Raw genomic sequence first — 25,308 nt, forward strand, 5'->3', positions numbered from 1 at the left:
TATTCGGATGTGTTCACATGATGTCCACATGATCAATAAAGATACTAATCACAAACTCCTTCAATATTCTATCGATTAAATTGGACCCGATTGCTAAATGTTACACTTGCGTTGGAGTTTCTATTGTTTCCAATTTCATGTAGAGGCCTCTTAGCGAAGAGGAGGAAGTGTATCTGTCTGTGTGTGTGTGTGTGTGTGTGTGTGTGTGTGTGTGTGTGTGTGTGTGTGTGTGTGTGTGTAACTTACTCATAGAAAAGTATTTAAGTCACCCGTTCACTGTAAGGACGTTAGCACATTTAAAGAAATGTTGTGCCATTCATTAGCCTATTTTACTATTTTTAACTTCAGTAGAATATGACTCAGACACTTCATTTTATGTAGCTATACACTTGAGTTTTTTATTATTATTATTTTTATATTAACATGGCACACAACATCTCCTACATACACTTATTTCTAAACACACACTTGTTTTTGACTACACAAGATCTAATAGCCTATAATTAGTATTTTTACTTTATACTTTAATAATGTTTTTGAAAATATAGCCTAGGCTATGGAAATGTGGATACTCTAAAACTGCATAATACTCAGTACATTAATATAACTTTATCTGAATATTCTAGATTTATATGAGGCTGGTTTACATCCTTTTGTGTTTCTTTTGTTTGTGCAGCTTACTTCAAGACACGCGCCGTTACCCTAAAAATATTTAAGAGAGATATATTAATTAATTTAATTAATGCATCAGTTTGAATTATTTTTTCTTTTGGTTTACTACAAAAGACTAAGAAGTATTTCTGCCGTGAACACACACTTTTGAGATTGATTCTTCTGTGCATTTTGCAAAACAATACACTACTGACAGATGCTTTGTCGGTATGTACAGTCAAGGTACTTTTTATTTTATGCATTTTATTTTTGCATTAATGTATTACTTGAAGACAGAACTCTAAATGCTGTTTCCGTTTAGACACACATGCAAGTCAAACTGGATTGATCGGGCTGTGCAGCACAGACATGTAATGGCACTCTGCTTATTCTTCACCTGCTTAAAGTTGATGTAAGTATGTATGGATGACGAACACTTAATAGCTATCTATCTTTTATCTATTATGCCAAGGTATTATGCAACTGATGTCAGATACTGTATAGATATAACAGATAAATATCAAACATATATAGACAGACATTGTAAAGCTGGAATAAAGTCAATACAGAAATAGACTAATGATAAAAGATGTACTAAGAGCTCCATCGACAGTATGTGTATGCTTGATATACAATTAAAGTAATCTTTAGTCATTATTCGTATTTAACATGTTCATCGAAAAATAACTAAATCTATGTTATCTGGAGATGTTTTTAGCCGTGAACATAATTTCACTTGTTTGCCTATAGGCTGTGTACTCGCCATACATTTATCAGGCAGCATAGATTTCAGATTACAATGATTATAGATTGTAATGTGTGTGCATTATCTCACAAGCTAGTTAAGAGCATTATGCACGGTTTGCTCTCCCCGTTGCTCTCCTGGTTTTTAAGCCCGTAGCTTTCTGCCTTTTTAAGCAGTGCTAACGCTGGATTTATTAGGGCTTAAAGCATAGCCTACACATCTTCCTCAAAGGGGATCAGACATTAAGTGTAGATCAAAAGGATAAGGCCTTAAAAACAGAACAATGCCTTTTGCACTACTTTATTCCCACACGACCGTGTTAATACAGGGATTGTGCAGAAAACACTGGAGATGGTTTCTTTTTGTTAAGCGCTTCGTATTTGCATCTGTGTCCAATAATCATGATGGGAAAAGACAGTGTAATTGTACGGCTTAGCATGAAACACGCCAGGAGGATGAGAAAGTTTCAAAGTTTGAAGTTTTTTTTTTTTTTCAGTCCCACTTTTATAGTGTGAGTTTGTCTTGGGAGTAAGTCTTTTGTACCACATACCCATATCTAGTCCCTATGAACGATACAATTTAAATATATCACAATTTAATCATAAAGGATAATTTATTGTTTTTTATAATTCTCGTTTTGTGGTCCAAAGGCTTTATTTGACAAGACAGCTGTAGCATGAAATTAGGAGAGAAAGTGTAGACATTCTACCCACAACACCTTAAACCACTTTACCATGGTGAGCATTGAAAAATCTGCCTTAAGGTAAAAAATTTGCAGTTTTAAACTTGACTCAACTTAGACATCTGTTTCCCAAATCAGTAAAAAATCATTTCAGATACTCCCAAATCAAAAGGGAAGTCAAATTAGTACCATCATTTATATTTTACCTGTGCTCCATTATTCTAACAAAAATAAATTTAGAAAAACAATATTTCCCCCTCATTTATACTTGTAGTAAATATACAGTACGGTCATTCAGTTGAGTTGTAGCTGCCGTTTTCAGTGAATGCTTAAAAAAAGTTGAAATACTTTTTTTTTTTTTTTTTTTTTTTACAAAGTTACTTTTCTTTTGTGGGAGAGACCAATCTCCTTTTTGTGCTGCTCCAGCTCAGCACATAAAACAGTGACACAGCTTCAGGCAAAAAGAGGAAAAGTCTGAACAATGACCTACTATCATCCTGGCACACATATCAAAACATTTCACAACGTGCTTACAACTACAGTGTGCATCTGAAACTAGATAAACAGTGAAAAATCCCCTCGCCAGCACCGCTCAAACCCTTTTTGTCTTCTTCTTTTCAGCAAGCAGCGGTGGGAAGCTCACACAGCACACATGAAAGGGAAGCATGTATCAGTCAGAATAAATGTGAAATCAAGTACAATTGGCTTTTGCTTAACCCACCCACCTACCCATGCATGAGCCCGTCCGACCCCTCCCGTGGCCGGACCCCCACCCTCCACGCCCGATAGAGCACCCGTTGCTAGGCGACAGAGGGAGAGATGGATTGAGGAGACACGGCCGATCAATGCTATAGAGAGAGAGGCAGCGAGGGGCTAAAGGATGGAGGAGAGGAGGGGAGGACAGAATGCAGAGTGATTGCAGTCGAATTGAGGCTCCAGTTGGGGCTCAACACAGTCTTTTCAAACATCTATCTTTGTTAACTGTAGCACGCCTTCCTAAAATAAATCCATCTCTGCAGCTGTCCACCTTTCCATCTTTGTCCGGCCGCTTTGCTTTAATACTTTTATCACTACAAATTACAGCCAGTGCCGATTTAATACCGCCTCGCTCAAAAAAACAGTTAATTGTATGTTGCGTGTGCGTTTGCTTTGCCTGTGTCTCTTTCTCCATTAGTCAGAGCACACACACAAACACACATGCAGATGCCCGGCCCCAGCATACGGCCCACTGCTGGGTGTTGAGCGCATCGACTGAGTATTGATCCCACCACTCACCTCCCTGCAGTCAGCTCTTGTCCTACATAGCATGCCCTGTCTGATTTCTCCCTTAATGGCTTTTATCCAGCTCCAATCTTTATTTAAACTGAAAAGTAGGAATTAGCACCCACTTCTGTCTAAGTCTCTCTTACCTTTTCTCCTCGCTGTCATCTCGGACTAACTATTGGCAACTAATGCTTGATTGACCCTTCTCTCTTCCTCCCCTGGCTATGATTAGTTCTCCATTCAAAACCAAACGCTTTACAGTACTCCACATGGATCTTTAACAATTTGAACTTTATATAAATAGTACACTTTACGGTTAAGTGTATTGTCTTTTGAGTATTTACACATACTTAAAGGTGATTAATAAAATCGTATTATTATGAAACAAGCTATTTCAGATGTTTACAGCTGGGATTGCCATGACAACCGACCAGATGCCTTATCCCAAAATGAAAGACATTTATTCTTGCGGTGACTGCTTTTCATATTGATGGTCTTGCCTTCTTGTGATCAGACCGCCACGGCCTGGGGAGGAACCCTGGGCTGTGCCGTCATCCATTTCGATTGCATTTGATTTGTTGTTCATAGAGGGAAGTGATGGGAACGCTCTCTTATCTTGGCCCAGCAGAAACAAGCCGTACCAAATAAGACACGTTGGACTATCTGTGCTGGCACACACAATAGGGATTAATTGATCCCCTAATACCACAGATAAATCAATTCTCGTCTACCCCCAGAGCTCTGCAGCCAATCGTACAGGCCGCCATTTGATCAACAAAGCATCTCTAGCCAATGAGAAGGGAAGGTGAGGTTGACAGACAGCAGCGGTGGAGTGAGCTCTAAAAGAATATATGGAAGGGAAGTCCATCAGAAAGCAATTGGGGGCACGGGGCAGTTGGGTGGGCTCTACTGTCAAACACACAGTACATATGCTCAGAGCTAGACCTGAGATTTACAGGAGCCAAGCCAAATTGTAACTGCAGTAATAGTACTTGGTTCACTTGTTTTACTTTTATCATTGTTGTCCTAAGCAACTACACAACCAGTGCTATTTTTATATAGTTACAATTTTACACAAAGTAGCAAAGCAATCTTTTTGGGATGTGCCTAAAAAGTGCCATATGTTTACTACGGTTTCTTCTTTTATAAATCTTAGTTATATAAATGAGTACAAAGACTGAAATATACACAGGCCTTATAGGGCAAACTCAGACAGACATCAGTTATCATCCAGTGAGTAATAAAGCAAAAAGATATATGAAATGCCTTGTAAAAAACGCCTTAGCAAACCTACGAAACAAGACTGATGACTTCTCACATAAAATGCTGCGAGCTGAACATAAAATATGAACAATGCGAGGTGACAAATGTTATTTTTGTCACAATATCCCCATAAGCACAGAGCAACATGGCAGGACTTCAGCCATTTTCTCACAGTTACCCCATCTTATCCCTACCTGATCTTCAACACACTCTCTTCTTCCTCTCCTCTTTCTCATCAGCACCTTGGCATTTTCTGTCTTTCCCACAAACACTGTTTTCCTCATACGGCTCATATAATAACGGGCTAAAAATATGCCTTGTTTTTCCTTTTTTTTTCTAGTATTGATTTTGCCCGTAGCATTGTCTATGGAGAGAAGAGGGAGAGAAGGGAGAAGTAAGATGGAGGACGGTGGAGAGCGCTGGAAAAGCAAGGGCGCACTGCCTACTGTATGTGGTAATACTGTCACTTTTGTTTTGTTCTTTAAAAGAATCATTTAATCTCGGTGGATATGGGGTCGCTGGCCAATATAACCTTTGTGCCGGTCCCAAGCATGGATAAATGTAACCAGATAGGGCATCTGATGTGTCATCCTTTCTGTATACGCAGTACTGGGAAGTAAGTAAATACATGTACTGAATATACATAATTACAATACAAATGACAAGCATTTGGTGAAATTCAGAATACAGTTATTTTCCTAAAATCAAAGGAATGCCTATTTACACTTTGTGCAATTTTGGGTTCAAACTCTGTATTATAAAAAGAAAACACTGCTCTCACGGTGTGTGCATGCATGATTTTTCCTTCTCTAAACAGTTATCAATAAAAGCATAACAGGTGGTGCAAAAACATGAAGTAAGTATTTTCCAAATACAGGAGTCTGATCGGACCACCTTACAGAATATGTTGCAAAATACATTTTAATTAGTATTCAGTATTTTGTTAGCACATGCATTTTCAAAGTAAAGGATTCTTCTCATTGCTGCCTCTACTAACAAATCATGGAGGTTTGCCCATGTGTGCCCAGGATTCTGAAGTCTTTGGAGAAGCATTCTCTGCTCCAAGTGAAATGCTTTTCAATTAAGTACACTCACTGAGTAGCACTTACTATCAGCATCTCCACTCCGCAGAGCACCCAGCCATTCCCACACTGTATATGCATTTAATAATAACCCGGTGAAATGAGAGCAACCTTACTATTGCAAATATGCTCCAGATCAGCTTTTCAGGGAAAATGGTGGGCTCTTTTGGCACTGGTGTATAATGGGAACGGAGAGAGCTGATCAATAGACTATTGATCGGTGCTGGCCAGAGTCTGGGGAATTGAGAGTGAGAATCACGGGGTAGTCGTCGTGGGGTGGGGGTTGGCTCCAGGTTGAATTTTTAAAACGCTCTATTTCGGCGATGACAAATAGTCGAGTTGAAAGAAAGAGAGACAAAAATACTGAAAGAGTTGCAGCAAAGGAGTCGTGTTGTGTTCGCTGAGACCTCCCCGACTCCCCGATGTTACAAGATTTTGGAGCTGGAGATGCCCAACTACAAAGACAAAGGAGGCAGGGACTTGCTACTGTAGCTTGTATGTTTGAGGAGAAAGGGGGGTGTACGTAGCGCAGAGAAATCCCAATCCACAAGCAGGCAGTGAACACACATAGGAAAACATTTACAGTCCAATTCTGCATCTGAGATCACCTTTAGCCCAGTCAGATATCATCTTTACTGCAGACAGTCTTTTAGAGCAGGTTTTACCGTTTCTACGTTTTCATTTCATCTACCTGTCAGTTCTATTGAATTTCTGAGTGTAAACATGAAACTCATCCACGCGCTCTACACTTAAAGGTAAGAGATCACCACACACATCCAAATTCAATAAAATACATTGGCAAATAGGCCTCCACAAGCAGTCTAAGTCAATAATATTATGAATTTTCAAAAACCTATTGGCTTTTGTAATGCATCTCAATGAGAACTGCTATATTTTCATAACATAACAATAGTGCTTGGTACTGACATTTTGTGCTTATGTACACATCACCTACAAACATAACGGGAACTACAATTTATTTCAACATTCTTTAACATTTTTTGGTACACATGAAGAAGAAGTTAATGCCCTGAAGAAGTTAATGTAAACTTACTGCAAACATATAGTGATAGACTAAGAAAACATACTTCTTTTTGTTCTTAAAGGTACATTGTGCAACTTTTCTGGTGGAGGGTCTGTCACCTTCTTTTTTCTATTGATATGTCATTGGTCTACCTGAAATGTTCCACAGTATGACATTAAACATCTCTACCTTACATTTATTAAATCAGAGATGGTGCTATAGCTCAAAAATACCTAGAAAAACAGGCATTCTGATGGTGAGTGGGGTTGTCTCTCCACAGATCTGACCTGTAACTTGGCCTGGTTTGGTCTTCATGAAGATAGAAAGGTTTAATACCGTGAAAGGTTTAATGCTGTGAAACATTTCAGACAAAGCAACGACATTTTAATGCATTTGACAGGCCCTCGACTAGAAAAATTGCACAATGCACCTTTAATGAACATTGTTAATTATGTGGGTTTTTTATTTTTGTAAAAGTAATATCAGTAATGGCCAAATAAATATTCATCAGATATTAACAAATCTCTGTTTGTTTCCCTATTCCATGTTTACAGATTCTACCCTGAGAGGTCCTCACTGGAACCAGATTTGTACTTGTGCCCATCCACACCTTTTGGATGTCTTTTTTTGCATCAGATTAGCCAAAGAAAATGAGACAATGGCACAGGTAATTTGATTCTTAATTACACCACAGATCTTCATTTTACTCAGCTTGGGGCTGGAACAATGGTGATGTGAGGCAGCTGCTGACTTGTGTGTTTGAATAATAATCAAAGATACAAACACATGTAATGAACTGTGAGGCAGCTTCACTACAATTAAGTGTAAATCTGGAAATACACTCATCAAACAGGTCTTACCTTATTCTTTACCTTATTCTTTTTTGACTTGAGATGGCAGCTGGCTCAATGCTAGCTTGACCTCCCACCACTAGGTTTGGATAGAGTGGACCTATAGCTTTTTGCCCAGCAGCAGTTTTTGAATGACGTCCATCTATTCTAATGAACCACGAGCTATTCAATGGTCAATGCAGACCCAATTGTGGTCATTTGGCATTTTGTGTTCCACTCAAAATGGCAAATGACTCAAAATCCAACATCAACTCCCTGAACTTTCCAATTAGATTTGTTTGTTCCACTCAATACAAACAAGAGATTTTTTCCCATTATTTTTGAACATCAACAGACTCACATATTAATGCATCCCAAATGGTGGAGATGCATGAATCTCCGAAAGCGCTTTTTCATCCTGAGCTTCTGTAATGCATGCCTGATAGGAGCTTGTAAACATGGGAAAACAACCTGGAAGCATTAGCTGTGAGTTTAGACCAACTGCAGGCAATGGAAAGCAGTTAGAGCACCAGTGTGTAAAGGCCCCTGAGAGGAACTTATACCTCAGTAAAAATTCAGCTGTAAATAATGTATTGAATGCAAACTTAAGGTCCACGGGGAGATATGGATAGGCTCATTACTCTTTTAGTTTGTAGGGCTTTTACGTAGTCTCCAAACAATCGACTCTCTCCCTCTCTCTCCCTGTTTTGATTTAAAGATGCTTTTACCTGCGGATATTGTTATGGATATAAGTATTGTTTTTTATTTTCTACACATTGCCCTGAGGTCTGGAGGGCTGTTAACTCATGCACCCACCCACATGCTCTGCGCCCTGCTAATGCTGGTCTATTTGAGTGTTGTGTGTTATCTAGTAGCTCGGGTGTATTGTATTTGTGTATGTGTGTGTGTGTGTGCGTGTGTGTGCCCTCTCCGGTATGCATTGATCTCTACGCAGGATGTCAAACATTTTAGCGGCGATCTTGTCCTTGTTATTGCCTCACAGAGCTGGGTTGTTAATGCATTAAAAATCGTTTGTCCCTATCTTTCCAAACTTATCTCGCCCTACTGCCCCGAGCAACACAAGAATACCCCTCCAATGTAACATACGCAACCAGTGCCACCCCCCCTCGTCTCCACCCAAGTCGCCTCCATCCTCCTGTCTCAATCAATCTTTACGACACCCGGTTGCATCTCTCTAATGTTTCCGGACTTGAGCGTATCCCCGTTCAAAAATTCTTAATTAAGCCTGTTCTGTGTGTTTACTGTTGGGCAAATTACAATCTGACAGGGCTAATAAAACAACATAGGTGCGAGAAGGCCTGGAGAGGAGCATGTGCTAGGGCCCTTAGCTCTCAGCTCTCCATCTCTAGCTTATCTCCACCTCTTCATATGTGCCTGTTTCTGCCTCTCAGGTTATCAGGATGAGGACCGAGGTGCTGGCACCAGTCGCGCCAGCTTCCGGCTCTAATGTAACCATTTGTTTAAATAGACTCATGTTATTGGTGCAGAGGTGTGGGAGTTTGCAGAGTGAAAATTGAGTAGTAATAACAAGACTTGCAGGGAGCCCCCTCTCTCTCACAGACACTAGTGAACCTGGTTAGAACTAGACAAAAAGAAGATAGGACATGCCATTTTTTTGTGAGGTGCAAAAAGAGGTTGTTTGATATGAGTAATGTAACACTGTATACATTTTCCGATAATGCTTGAATGCTAGATACTTTTATACACTTTTAAATACCTTTATATTATATTTACAGTTCTATATTTTGAGATACAGACAGAAGATTCTTAATAACTTGCTCACTGATTGACTTTTTGTTGATTGCATTAGTGAAATTTAAGGGTCTGGTCAATGGAGTCAGTATTTACCCCTGAACTAGAACATCTGTGTCTTGGTTTGGAGTCTATATTATTTGCTTAATATTACCAGTGTCTTTTACTTTTTAGGCATTTGTGTATTTGTTTACACAGGGATACCGTTTTCTGTGTTTAAAGCTTTCGTCTCATAATACCTTTACCTAGTCCTATCTTATCATACAAAGCCCTGGCTCCTCATTTTTGATTATTAAGATTCATGGAGCAACCAGCTGCATGACAACTGGTACAGATATGAGTCATACATCTGCATTCACATCAGCATCTTTCTTCATTTAGGTATTGACTTCTGCACTCTCCCCTGTTCTGCAATCCATAGCCTGCACCAGGACAGTATTATATCTCTATTTCAGTGTAACTTTGAACGGTCACTTCTTCTTCTGTGTTTGCTTTATCCACAAACATAATGATCCAAAAGGAGGTGTTTTGTTAGCACGGCTACCTTTTATCACTTAAGCAATAAGAGCAAAATGTGTCAACAATATATAACTAGTAAAAATGTTTTTACCCTCAGAAATAACCAAATTAGCTAACTATTGAATTCAACCCATGGCAACAGAAAAAGTAACTGATTTAGCGAGGAAGGAAGGAAGGAAACAAGGAAAAAAGAAGAAAGAAAAAAGCCTCCATTTTAATAGAAATAATTAACCACACATGAAAAAAATTAATGTAGCATTCTTATGTATATACCTTGACAAAACAGACCTTTTCCATGTCACCCTTATAATTTTGTGAATAACACAATAAGGATTGTGAAGATTTTTTGGTTAATCTGTAATTGTGATTATCCAAGTCATGGCATATTTTTTAGATGATTTGAGAACAAAAAAATAGGTGATTTTAATTCATAAAAGTAAATCTAAATGTGCAGGACTTTTTATCTGGCTGTTTATGTCAACATTTTTCAGCAGCAATATACTAAAGCAGGGGTGTCAAACTCATTTTGGTCCGGGGGCCGTATCCAACCTACTTTGATCCCAAAGGGGCCGGATCAGAAAACTCATGTCATATATACCCCCAAAAATAACAATAACTTCAAATATTTCTGCAGAGAAACACAAATCTATTACAGAAATCTTTTTTTAATTGATGAACTCTTTCTTATTATAATTTTATAATATTATGAACAACCTGAAACTTGAAGAAAAATTCAATTTCAACACAATGTTTTAACAATAACTTGTATGCAAACAGGAATAAGTAAATTTTTCTTGGAAAATCCTGCACTCAGCGTCCACTTTTCTCATGTTGGACATTTTGCTGATGAGGGTGTCACGGTCAACAGTCAAAACAATCGTCCTTTAAGAGCGTTTGGAAAGAGACAAGTCTTCATTTGTGATGCTCTGGTGGGAGGGGCCACGCACAGAGACGCTGGAGACGCTGCTGTGATAAACACCACAGAAAATTACCAATATTTTAATAGAAAATATAATTAAAATATTTTAGTAGAAAATCACCCAAGGGCCACATTGGTCTTGGAGGGCCGGATCTGGCCCCCGGGCCGCATGTTTGACACCTGTGTACTAAAGGATGGTATGAATGAACATTTCTCTGTTGTTTGGTCATGGTGTCAATAATGGTGAATAATCGTAAGATTGAGTAATTTCTCACTATAAAATTTGAAATTGTGACATGCTTACAGTACATTAAAAATTTGAATTCAGCTAAATCGGCCTAAAGTTTGACAAGATTAAAACAAAAAACAAAGTCCTTTTTCTTATTTCATCATGCATGATTCAGATATGATTTCTATGTAATTACTGGTTTACTGATCTGTTTTTTAAAGCAAAATTAAAGTTAATGTTAAAAGTTACTCATGGGTTTGCTGTTCATTATTTAGACTTAGTTTGTGTGACATTATTAAAATGCATACACTCCAAGCTCGTAAAGTCATCATTATGAAATATTTTAAAGTTAGCAGACTGTATATTTTAACAGGTAACGATTCACTTTAGTAAATGTGTTTTTGCCTTTCATTACTTTCATTCTCTCATTAGTGTCATTTTTAAAACACTATTAATGTTGAGAGGTCCCTAATCTTAATAGGACTGGAACATTAATGATGGATAGAAGTAACTTGTGAACAAAGAATGCCTTATGAACAAATTGTACTCATGAAAAATTTACTGGGAATATTTTAGTTTAAGCATATGTGGTACCTGTTTGCTATGTGATGTATAACCCCTTTTCTCCCCTGTATGTACTGTATAGCTGTGTATATGTTGTTGACAAAGCCTCACACCTTGTTTATGACTCCAAAGAAAGCCTCCAGCAGTGGTTTAAAGTGACGCTATAGATGCATAGGAGTGATAATGTATGTTGCTGTGTGTTCTGCCATTTGTCTGTAGTTGCTCTCCACCTGACAGGTGCAAAGCCCTGTGGGGAGAAGGGCCTGCTGTCTCTTACACTCGGATGAACATATAGAGCACATCAGAGGTGCAACAAATCCATTGCCGACCGCTAGGAACCTTTCAGAGGGTTTTGAGCCCGCGAACAACACTTCTCCAACACTTTTCCACACCTCACAGTTGATATGGCTCTGACACATAGACACTTAGAGATGAACTGACGTCTCTATGGGAAGGCTGGCGGTAACTGAAGGCGTGAGTGTTGCGTCTTTAGAGTGGCTAATGTGAGTAAGGCTCTAGTGTGGTGTGGCAGTGTCAGGAAAGCTCCGGTGAAGAGTCCTCAAGCCCTCTCTCTTTTCCGTGTTGACACCTCTTAACCTCAGTCTATCATCTCTCGCACTCACACACTCCACATCTATTGACACTAGCTTCCCCTGCAGCTCTCTAAAGACCCGAGGAGAATCCACTACAGTGATTGTCCATGAGAGCAGAGGCCTGGGAGCCCACTGAGAAGAAAGGGCTACATATTGTGTTGACATACACAACAAAGGGACGGGATTAGACGTGCGATGTGGAACACTTACTGGACATTTACACGTATCAATAGACTCCTTTAGTGCACTCATGTCATCTATAGAGTGTAACATAACCTTTAACAAATCACATTGAGTGACAGGTCGCAATATCTACCAGCATGACAAAGACAAACACAAGGACTACTCTTCATGTGTTGTTTTTTATAATAAGTAAGTAAGAGTTTCCTTCCTGAGCTTCCTGTTATATGCAACATTTTGATGACTTTTTTCCCATTCAAAGCATATAATACATTGTTTTAAATTGTTTATTGCCATGGCAACAGTCCTAATATCGTTCTGAAACCCAGGGTGGTTATATATTTTAATTCTATAGACTACATGGCTGTAGAAAATGACTGACAACATTACTTCAAAACTGTATGTTAAGCAGATTATGCATCTGCACTTCTTTCAGACAAAATGCATAAAGTTAAATTATTTTACAGTTTTTGCGCACACCAAAGACACGTCTCAGAAATGTCCCAAAGCAATTGAAATGAAATTTGCAGTCTAATAGTATAATATTGTTGTAGGAGTGCACATTGACAGAGTAGTTAACCATCCTGCATACAAATAGATCTGAATTGCAGTCATCGCTGTTGTGTGTTGGGTTTCTTATCACCTATTGTGTTCTGTGTGGTGGTAAATTAGTGACTACCATTGAAGTTTTAATCGGGATCTGCCAGTGGCTGTCTACATATTTCTCATAAAACTGGCACTTGTCCAATGTGGATCCATACACTTCAAAGCAGCATATAGGCTACAACCCCCAGAGGGCATACAAATGGAAACACTAATTATTGTTTACATATAGGTGTATGGCAATAAAAAATATGACTTTTACTGTAATGCTTTTTAGTATTCATCTTCTGTCCATGCCAATTTATTATAGTATTTTTCTTGAACTTGTCTATTCGTCAGAGTTGCTCAAATTGACATCTCCTGACCTACTTTTTAAAATACCAAATGAATCACAACCTGCTCTCCCACACACCTTTTCACTCAAGCAGTACTTTAGATATTTCTCTTCATTTTTTTCATTCTTTTTTTTTTTCAGTTTTAATTGTTTTGTTTATTATAACAAGGGGTCAAGAGCCTATATGAGGATTCTGTCTCTGGCAACACAAAGTATAAGATTGGCGTATATGGAAACATCTTGGGGCTGATTTGATCTCCAGAAAACTAAAGAGATGATACAAAATAAATATTTAGATGACAGCAAATTGTGATTTTTTTCAGGTTTTATGTGTGTATGACCCAACCCACTGTAGTCATGCAAAAAGGGTTAGCATTTAGTGAATGGCAGAGACATAGGGGTCATGTACTTCTAATTTCTTTATGTTTATGGCCGGATGGGAGAGCGGATGAAGTCTCTCCTCTATACAGGCTCATAGATCAACCAATTACACAAATCTGTCAGCTGGTGTCTAAAGATGCTGAATCTTCACATGCATCAATTTGTAAATGAATCTCCTCCTCTTTGTCCCCTCACACCAGAGAGTGTACGGGGGTCTTTGTCCAACACTGTCACTACGGCTAGTGTAAGTGGGGTCAGCAGCAATGGGTCAGCTCAGCCAGGGTCAAAGGTCATAGAGCAGTGGGTCTTGTTAAAATACCTTTTAGCTTCCTTCAGGGATATTATGTAATGGCTCAGGGAATAGGTTAGGTTGCAGGTTGACTGTTTTGTGGTGGCAAATGATATATGTGCAGTGCCTTATGCCAGATGTATATTCATTACTCTGCTTTGAAACCAGGAGGCAAAGGAAGTGCTGGGAGGTCACAAAAGGTCACTAAAAATCAGCTCTCATTTATGCGCTTTCCTTGTTTGGCCTTATGGATGCACTCTGCAGGAAGTAATGCCCTTTGTACAAGTCCATCCTCTGCAAAAACATTCATTTGTTCTTCTATTAATTACAACCCTTATCTGTCTTTGTATATTCAGACACAAAAGGTAGGCAGAGAAGCAAAATGTGTACTAAAATAAATGCTAAATTTCTTTTAGGCTTCATTTGACTGGACAGTTGTAGTGTGAAATGGGGAGAGCGAGAGTAGAGACATTCGGCAAACATTTGAGGCCAAAAAGTGGGGTTGCAGTTCATTATTATTTTGTAAATGAGTTTAGCAATTATTCTATTAATTATTAATTAATTGTTTAGATTTGAAAAAAAAAAAAAAAAAAAAAGTGAATATTAAATTTTTACAAAAAATAAAGCTTAAGTGGTCCTGCTTGAGAACATCTTGATTCTTAAATATATGTATAGTTTATAATTTTTTGAAATTCCTACTTTGGCTGTGTCATAAAACTGATTTCTTGGCACATGGCATGTTTTTGAGTTTGTGTATAGTCCAAAAATTATTATTCAATTATTAAATTATTTAACAATTTCCTCAATAATCGATTAGTTGTGATTAATTGATTAACTTGTTTCAGCCCTACCAGGAAGATGGTTACAACCACATTTGTGCAACACCTCAAACCACTGCATCAAGCATCAATATAGCCATTGTAAAACCTCCTCACGTCTGAAAGCAATACGATTGAGTCGGCTTGGCAAGTTTTTGATCGGAGATTTTCTGCATATGCTGTATTATACTGTAGCTTAACAATGACATTTGCTTCTGTCTTAATGTTTTATTCAACTTAAATGTGTACGCTAATTGTTCTAGTTCTTTAGTTTCCACAAACAGCATCTCTAAAAAATCTCTTATAATTGTTGCAGTTTTTTCCCCATCAACAAATTCTTTGCCTATTTTTTTTACAAAGCTGCAGTATGGAGGCCTGGGAACACATTTACATGATCAAGTGTTAATTATTAAGTATAGGCCGATTACTCATGAAAAGGTTGTTGTTTTTTTTGCAACACTATTGATGAAAAATATGTTAATCAAGAAAAGCCAAATAAAATATTTAAATAGTGTTACAGTAACAAAATGAATCTGCTGTCAGTCCTGTCTGTAAATGACATTATGAAGGCCAAATAATCTCAAAGGGAAAAATTCGAGTAGGGACTTGCTTTTGTCAAATCACCATAATTGAGAAAATTTAGGATAAATTTGTCAATATATTGAAATCATTTGAATATCAATGCAAAAAGGAACAGGTCTTCTATCTTAATTTTTAATCAGGTGATAATAAGTGTATTAATTTTCATCAGCATGATTCAATAGCAGGTGGAAAATGAGTTATGGCGGCCTATTTTACCAAAGCGAATATGCACGACTCCCCTCCGCGGTGGAATTGATCAGCCTAGGTTCTTTCTCAGGCTTTTGTCCTCCCATCTCTCCCTCGCTCACACCACAGCACTGTAAAATTCAGCCTTATTCCCTGCTCCAGCAAGCTAACTGTGTGCACTACCTTTTATCAGTCCAGAACTGTTAAATTAATAAATTGATATTGACGAGCTATCAGCCAGGGGGATAAATTATTTGGGTAGCAAGAGGCGAGGGTCACGTGACTTTTAATACCCACGATTCTGTAATTATTCCCCACGAGAAGGTACTGGTTCACTGCCCTCCCCCCAATACGCACAAACACAGTTACATGAAGAACTATAAATATCTGCACATACAGTGAATAGCAGGAGCCAAGGGAATACTGATGATCATTACAGCTATCATAACCGTCATCAGAGAGGATGTTAGCCGGCTGCAGATTGCATTTTATCATCACAATTTGCTCCAAGTGGAATCTCACCATATGCTGCCTATATGTAGCCTAACAGTGAATGCAAATGATGGTATTGAACTCTTATAGTATAGAATATAGTGAAGAGTACCTGCTAAAGTAAAGTGAGCTGTGCGTACAAATGAAATATCTGCACTTATGATGGCCACAGAGGATGTCAGGGTGCCAATCATGGAAGTGCTCTTGTTGCCCTTCAGCCATTGCTGACCTTTTGACCCTGGCCATGGCCTAAAGGTCAAAGGGCACTGGCCAGGGTCAGTGGGGATCATGGCAAAACCCTGGCCACGGGATGCGTCGCCATGGTAACGCTCTGGAGGAGGAAAAAAGAAAGAAGATGGGGGTGTAGTTTGCATCCTGTAAACCTACACCAAAACAAGTGCACACAGAGGCCCGTCAGGCTGGTTACTGCACAACAGTGTCCTATTCACTATGGGTCAGCATCCAGTCAGTGACAGTCAACTGGGATTTGCTCGGCGACATATTTAGTTTCTCTATTTGAATGTACAGACGACAGGACTGTGGGGGAAAGATCCAGGCATAAGATCACAATCATAATATACACACAAAAAACAAAACAATTAATAGAACTTTATTTCAACTGTGGGATTTTGAACATTCCAACTCTATATCCAAATACTGTACTTCTGTAATTTTGTTATTAAAATATTCTTATGTTGTGAGATATTGTGTAAATATTATCTGCTTTAATCTGGTTAACATGCTGAGGTCTGGTCATAACAAGCTTGTTAGAAACAGCTCTATCTTTGAAGAAACCCTGTGCAGTTCCTTGGGTTGATTAGCTCAAAATCAGACTTAAAGAAACCAACTTCCCTAATTGCAGTAACCCATCTCACTTTTTGATCAGAAACCTTAAGATCAATACAATTATAGCCTCAGAATTGTTTGATGTTTCCTCATGATTAAAGGGGATTTCTTTTCAGTAAAACCCTCTCCTCAGTTCATCCTTGTTAACTCAGTATGGAAACATTACACTCAGTATGAAAAGGTATTACACTTTTTAAAACTGAAATACACGATTTTGGAGCTATGATTTAAACCACCTTTACATACCTGTTCTTGGTACATAGATCTTCAAGAGGGGTTACTATATGTGTTTTGGTTTTAGATTTTTAAGATTAGCAGGGTTGCATGATCCTTTTCTGCGAATAGTCAAGCACTTTGACTCCTCATATAGCCTATGTGTGTCTAAAATCAGCTGTTCAGGTTTTAAGACAATATATATAATATATATATATATATATATATATATATATATATATATATATATATATATATATATATATATATATATATATATAATGTGTTTCTCACCTTCCACAGTGGTAGGTCTCTCTCACCCTCATTCAGCTCGGCCTGGGAGCTTGAGAGTTCTGCGCAGTATCTTTGCTGTTCCCAGTACTGCACTTTTCTGGACTGAGATGTCCATTGTTTTTCCCGGTATCTGTTGAAGCCACTCTTCCAGTTTGGGGGTTACAGCCCCGAGTGCTCCAATCACCACAGGCACCACTGATGCCTTTACTTTCCAGGCTCTCTCCAGCTTTTCCTTGAGCCCCTGGTATTTCTCTAGCTATATATATATATATATATATATATATATATATATATATATATATATATATATATATATATATATATATATATATATATATATATATATATATATATATATATATATATATATATATATATATAATAATAATTATTATTATTATATTGTCTTAAATCCTGAACAGCTGATTTTAGACACACATAGGCTATATGAGGAGTCAAAGTGCTTGACTATTCGCGGAAAAGGATCAGAAAAGGATATACATATATGTGAGTGCATTTTATAGATTTAGGGATATATTTATATTTGTGGGTCATGTAAAATCTCACAAGAGCATCCAGCACTTTGTCCCTTTAGGTCTATAGACTATCACACAAATGTTTGCTATTTGTATTTTTTGTTAATAATCAGACCCATTTTCTCTTTGTAATACATGGTAATTTAAGAGAAACAATACTGTCTTGTTGGCTACATTTTAAATTAAATATTTGAATTTATCTCACACCTAAAGACCTACACGTAGTCTACACACCTAAAGAGTAGGGCTAGTTCTTCAGAAAATACACCGTTCTATTCTATGTAGGCCTAAATACTTTGTCACATATGTAACCTTCGCTGAACAAGTCAAATAGTGAATTAAGATTCAGCCTCGCTTTGGCAGCTGGACGGCTGCCTGTTGGCTTGTATTCGCTTGGCCCTTGCGCCATCTAGCGGGGTGCCCACTGTAGTCACTCCTGATGGAGAGAGCGCAGAGTTCGCGGAAACGAAGGGGGGAAAGCCCCAGCAGTGCGCTTTGTCTCCGGGGGTCTGCGGTCGATGCCTCGTCCCACCATATGTCTGATCGCAGCTGCCAATCAACAGGTCAACGCGACCCCCGGGAGCGCGCGCTGGTAGGGAGAGATCAAACACAGGACCTCGGGGATGACAGATGCAGATGAAAAAAAGGCAATAAAACATTGCTTCAAAGATGGCAACGGTGCACAGGGAGGCAAATTATTGTTAACAGTAATCTGCAGAATAGCACTCGCATTCTGATCGATTGACTATTATAGCGGCTTTGAAGCCGAGGTAACGCCGGGCTATTGTTCATGGAGGGACACAGGCAGCAAATAGCAGCTGCTTTTGGTCCAACTATAGCGCTTCCTAAATACTGCTTAGTTCTATGCAATCAGGCTTTCTAATAACCAGTGCAATTTAAAGCCCGCCGTCTTCAGGCCTATTAGACAGACAGTTGGGCAAGTCACGAGGAAAAACATCAGTGAACTACGTAAAATATAGGCCTATTCAGTCTAAAGGTTATTACATTTGTTCAGATTTATATAGCCTAGCCTAATATTGCCCTGCATTTTGTCTCGATTTTTAATTAGCTAGATTGTAATTAGCTCTTTGAGTCTGTTGCCAAACAGGGCAGAGACAAATTTGCCTCACCACTAATTTTCCATTTTAAGATTCTTAAAAAATGAGTTACACACATACAATCTATGGTTACACAACGTGTTTGGCCAAAACCTTTGTTTACTGAAATTGTGTAATCTTCATTTAAACTAATGAGAGAGGTTTCACCTGAATATTCAGAGCCTGTCACTTCAATCAACTGGCCTCAAACAATGTGGAATTTAATAAGGTAAAACTTAAAATTGTTTGGAAATGAATGAGTTGTATGTTTTGTTTAGTTTTTTTTTTTATTGCCAAATATGCCTCATCCTTATGAAATTAGCCTATGAAACTGCTGCAATTTAGTCATGATGTTAGTAATCATGGCCATAATATTTAATGGTCATCTGAGTGGGGTTGATCTTCTTAGCTCACTCTCTGCTAATCACCAACAAATCTTTGTGCCTTAATCTACGGCCCCCTGCATCTTTCCGCACATCGCATCAGATTAACATAATGACATGCACTTATCTACATACACATGCACGCATCTATCTTGATAATAAAAAGTTGACTTTCAATATTAACCATTGCAAAGGCAGCTCAACACAAAACAGAGTAATTCATGTTATTCCTCTGCTTCAATTACAAAATTGCTGCTAATTGCTTTGAAGGGAGGGCCAAATTAAGGTCATGTGTGGGTGTGTGTGTGGAGCAAACATATGCAACCAAATTAAAGCCTTAAAGCTGGTGAATGGAAGAGGATTTGATGCTGAGAGCAATTCATGGGAGTTAAGCAAATTAGCTCCCCAATTAGCTGTAGACATTGAAGATTTAGAGAACAAAAATTAATTACATGGATTTGTCATTGTTTCAGTCGACAGAGATGAGAGATTTACCATTATGAATGAGTGACGCTTTATCCCCCTGACTCATTATTTGTCTATTTACAATCCATTTCCTGTCAAATGAAGACTTATTCAGATATTCAATAATTTGTGAATAAAAAGCCCACATTGAGCCAAGACAAACAAACTTCAAAAAAGTCAATGTCTGAGCTAATCCTCTTCGCTGGAGCACTGTGGATGTAAATGCCAACCTTTACAAGTCAGAGAGGAATTTCACTATTGACATGAGACTGGACCAGGTGTAGGCACTTCATTTTTGCTTATTTATATGGTAATATTTTCTGGCCAAAGACAATAACCTATTTTTTACTTTTTCTATTTAGATTAAAAAACACACACACATAACCAAAGGCATGACCAACTGCCTGTTATTTGTTGAAACTGTCATTTGTAGTTGTACATGTTTAAAAATGGAGAAGTCATAAATGTAACTTTTTGTCAAATTTAAGCAAGGTTTGAGTCAATAACATCTATTCTGGAAGTAATCAAATCATTTGGTATTAAAATAAACCAAACCGACTCTTCCTTTTTGCTATTAAATACAAATTGGAATTCCAATCCAACTGAAGATTTATTACAATTTAGTGTGGTGTCTCAGGGTACCTATCTGATCTGGATCTCAAACAATTAGTGTAAATAAATGATAATCTTATAACCTAAATAAATCAATAGCAAGTACTGAAAATTAGTGTGCTAGAATTATGTGTTTCAGCTTTTTCATACCACATCCTCCTGGTTTCTATTCCCAAATTTAAAATATACATTATACAGTTTATATGCAGTAATAGGAGGTGAAGACTTCATTTGTCAATACCTTCCATGCGATTGTGGATGTTCAGTTATATTAATTGGCTACTCAGGTGAGGTCTATGATATTCTCAAATCACTCTGCACATTAGATAGATATGGAAAGCCAAGAGTTATTCACAATGTCCTTCATACATGTACTCAAATACAGTTTCGGGAGTTGCAAGATAGATTTAATGATAGATGCATGTACGTAGTTTTTATGGTAATATACTGACAGAAAAATCGGGATGTTACTGCGAAGATTATATTGCAGTTTTTTCTTTCTTCCATTTTTTTTTTTTTTTGAGCAGTAATTGTGTGTGTGTTTTGTATTTTTTGTGTTAGCAATAAAAAGATAAAAAATAAAAATAAAGATAAAAGTGAAAATTATCTTCTGCATTTGACTCCAGCTTCTATACCTCCTGTCCACATGCGTTACTTTTGCTTTTCCTATAGTTTCATTTTTGATTCTTACTGACCATAGGGAACTGATGTTTTAGAGACAGAATCATTTTGTTTTTCATAATTTGGTTCATGTAAAATTTCCTCAAATGCATTTATTGATTTAGTTTTGTGGCTACTGTTATAACACTAGATAGCAATAGGCACTAACAACTTACGTATTAACCCTGTAGAGAGTTCCCCTAGGGTCCTCATGTTATTCATCATATATATAAACACATTGAAACTCCTGTGTATCTTAACCCCCATGACCCCTTTCCTTTCCTCCTTCATCTCCTGGCCTCCCATGGTGCCCCTCTTTCTGCAGCAGCGGCCGTGGATTACACTCTGTGATAAGCTTCCTATTGCTTCCAACTGTCCAGATTATCTCACTCCATATCCTACGAATCGGATTTTATCAAAGCTTTATTTAGAAGATTTTTTTCTTATCCGAAATAATTACCATTTAAGTGTTTTTTGTTCATACAGGCTCACTTTTAGCACTTCACTTAAAAGTCACCAACAACAAATGAGGAAGCTTAAATGTGTAATGATTTAATGACATGGTAAGTAAAGTTACATTTCGTACATCATTGAAAAAGTGCTTAAGCTTCATTACATTACTGAAAACAATTCACCACACACCATAAATTACAAACTGGATTGTACCATGAAGTTAATTTGATATCGTCCCAGTGTTTTTTCAATCACCTAATTATAAAATCATTACAAAATGAGACATATTGCTGCAGACTTTTATATCTGCTGAAAATAAATCATTAAAAAAGAATGAAATTTATGATGTAGAAGTCTGGAAGAGTGGGTACATCCCCACGTGAGGCTGCAAATGGGACCAGGGCCAGCAAAGTCTGGTGGGCAAGCAGGTCAGAGTGGGACTTCGTGGACAGCACCAACAGACTGGCTGGCGTGGTCCAAACAGAGGATGGTAGGAGGCGCTAAGAGGCACCTGTCCGGCCAGCCTCCGCACCCTTCGCCTGGCCCGTCTGCAATGATAGTCTCCCTTAGAGAAGTCGTGGTAGTTTGACGGATGAATCGCCCAGAAGTGACCTTTGCCATTGTCACTGCGACCAGCTTTGATGAAACACTCGTTCAGGGACAAGTTGTGACGCACACTATTCCTCCAGTTTTTGTCCTGTGGAAAATAATACACAAATGGTAAGAATTACAATTCCTAAGTTTCAGATGACATCACAACCAATAATATTTAACACAGATGGAAGCAACAAAAATGATTGTTAACTAATACAGATTTTTGTTGTAATTCAGTGAAATCTTGAGACTAGGCCAGTAATAGGATTGATCAGGTTAAAGTTTTATGCATTTACCTTTTAGATATTTCATGGCAAAGTACAATGTAATCAATAAGGAAATCTGGCTCTTGCCCCCAATTTGGGAGTAAGACATAATCCCATGAATCTGAAAAATACAAATGTGGACAACTGTGAAAAATAAAAAGAAAGCCTATTTACAGGCTCTGAACCTAGACTCAAATTTAAAGATCTCCTGGACTGGTAAATGCCCTTCATTGTGTGACTAAAAGATTCAATGAAGTTGATTCATGTTGTATTCATGGGTTTTCTGTTACATGCAACATTTTACCTATTCAAAATATTGGCCTGTAATACTTCCCGGTCCCTGTTTTTACCTTTCTGAAATCCATGCTCAATACCTGGCAACCAGATTACCTTATTTGGTTCAATTCGCGAAAAAGATCATCCAGTGTCCTTACAAGAACCCGATTCTCTTACTGCAATTCAAATATCCTTTATATGCTAAGTAGAATTTAATTAATCACTTATAGTTTGACATATTTGATGTTCTGCTGTCATGAATTTTTACATTTTTAAGTTTAAAAACCTACCTTGCTTTTGAAGTAGGGGTAATGGTCCATGATCCACTGGTAGATATCACATAGAAGGAGTTTCTTTTGTTGGGATGCCAGAATTGCCTTTGATATGAGTGCAATATAGGATTGATTAGGTTTTTCTTCAGACTTATTTGTGAGTAACTTGAGGTGGTTGTGTGCTCCTCCTCCTCTTCTTTGGTGTCCTTCTTTTCATTGGTGTTTCTTTTTATGGTATCGAGATTAGAACATTGAATCATGTCATTCTGTCTACTTGTCCCCACCTCTTTGTATTTGGGATCCTGATGAGTTGACAGGTTGTTTAGCATTGCTTGTTCTATAGTGGGATGTCTCGATGGTTCTTCTTCAGTCTGGTTGACTCCTTTATTGTAAAGAAGATAGTCAATGGTGAAGCTCAGTCCAAGTCTTTCTCTGCTATCCGTTTTCATTTCCAGATCACAATTTTTAACACTGACAATGAGAAAAAAGTAATATCTCAAATTTTTGTCGTGATTGCTGTATTTTGTATTTCAATTAAGTTGACAAGATCAGAGATAATGATGAGCCTCTCACCTGTAACCCTGATGCGCTCCACACAAACACTATCTCAGTGAGTGGAAATGACGTCAACTTATTGGACTAAAACTTTGAAGCTCGCAAATCGTCAACTTCTCTGAATGTCAGCTTTTTGATCTTCAATTCAGGAGGTGTTGCACTTGACTCCTTATATATGAGTGGAGAGCTATCCCTCACAGAAGGAGGTCATGGAGGCGCAGTGGTGGTCAAGGTAGGGGGTCTGAAATCAGGCGGATTATTTTGATTAACTTCAGCAAATCTTTGTAATTACAAGAGATTAAACACTCAAGATTTAAGAAGACATTGTGTTCAAAGAGTGGACCAGAGCCAGCAAAGGCCTGTAGATGCTACAATCGTTGTTTCCTCCAACCATTCTGTCAAGCTTAACCTTCGTTAGCACTGTGCAGTAATTAATCTTGTTCTAGAGAAAAGGTTGCATGCATTTTATTTCTATTTTCAGTAAAGTAGAGGCCTGACACATTTTCCGTCACATAAAACTGAAACACTCTCATGTTCAGTCCTGACTCTGGGCACCAGCAGGAGGCGGTCCCTGAGGTGAGATAGTTTATATAGCACTAACATGAGATGTACTTTGGTGCTAGGCCATGGAGTGAGTACAAAAGCAGAGCTGCTTTAAAGTCTGTTCTCTGAGCCACATGAGCCAGTGCAGAGACCTGAGCACAGGACACACATGCTTGTACTTCTTGGTTTGAGTTACGACCCAAGCTTCAGTGTTCTGGATGTACTAGTACTACAGCTGTGTTACAGCTTGTTTGGAGAGCCCAGTGAGCAGGCTGTTACAGTAGTACAGTAACCTACTGGAGGAATCATGGATAAGTTTCTCCAAGTGCGGTTTAGGCAGTATATCTTAGATTTTTTATTTATTTATTTTTTTAATGGGAAAAAGATGCAGATGTCATTGATTTGATGATTTGCTGTTCAAGTCTGAGTTCATTATTATCCCTAGATTTCTAGCCTGTCCTGTACTTTACTTGTCCAGCCCACTGATCAAGATTTGATTGTAATTTGAAAAATTTGTACTTGTAAGCTCAAGGTAAGTTTTAGCAAAACAAAATTCTCAAGATATTACACCCTGTCAGGGTTCCATAAAATGAGTATTAGCAAAAATGATGTTTGTTTGAAAATGTCAAAATGTCACAAGAACTGATTCTTGCTTTATGGGACTGCACTTTTGTTAACCCAGGCAGAATAGCAGCAGGTTGCTGCAGCTGACAGGGTATTAGTATTGTGACTCCCACAGAGTCCCTTCCAAAGAAAAAAAAAAAAACCTTTACTTCATGTGTGTACTTTCAGTCTTTACCTGCAGAAGTTACAGAATCATGATTCCACTTGTCTGTATAGCAATGAGGGTGAAAATAAGTGAAAGTCAATGGGACCTAGAATGGGATTATGAAAGAGTGTAACTTCACCCATTGTCATTGCCATATATGGGAAGGCATATTGTTGGAGGCACTGGAGTGAATGAAGCTCAATTTAGAAGTAAGCTAGTTCGGACACTGATGTTTCTACAAGATGTACAAGATGAAGAATGAAGAAAAGTAGTCCCATCTATTGCTATGTCCAAACTTTCCAGGTCCAGCCTAAAACACGTTCAGCTTTACAAACCTATGATAACATACTGGTATGCCTAATTGTGTTACTACTTTTCTGTAGACTAATCACTGATATTTTCCATCTCCAATTGTCACGGGTCTTAATTGTCTTCAGTAGAGAATTGATGGAAAAGCAGAACTGGACTCTCA

The 25,308-nt window shown here is 38.0% G+C and overlaps 1 protein-coding gene across 1 annotated transcript; it reads right to left on the reverse strand.

The window, feature by feature from the left end:
• Positions 1 to 21,901: 21,901 nt before the first annotated feature.
• Positions 21,902 to 23,418, reverse strand: foxq2 (forkhead box Q2). Its single transcript, XM_020940058.2, is given in 3 exon segments — positions 21,902 to 22,258; positions 22,988 to 23,125; positions 23,128 to 23,418. Coding segments are annotated over 3 exon segments (786 nt in total).
• Positions 23,419 to 25,308: the final 1,890 nt, after the last annotated feature.

This window comes from Boleophthalmus pectinirostris, unplaced genomic scaffold (assembly GCF_026225935.1).
Source record: "Boleophthalmus pectinirostris isolate CB_2022bp ecotype Guang Dong unplaced genomic scaffold, ASM2622593v1 HiC_scaffold_7, whole genome shotgun sequence".
In the NCBI taxonomy this organism is placed as follows: domain Eukaryota; kingdom Metazoa; phylum Chordata; class Actinopteri; order Gobiiformes; family Gobiidae; genus Boleophthalmus; species Boleophthalmus pectinirostris.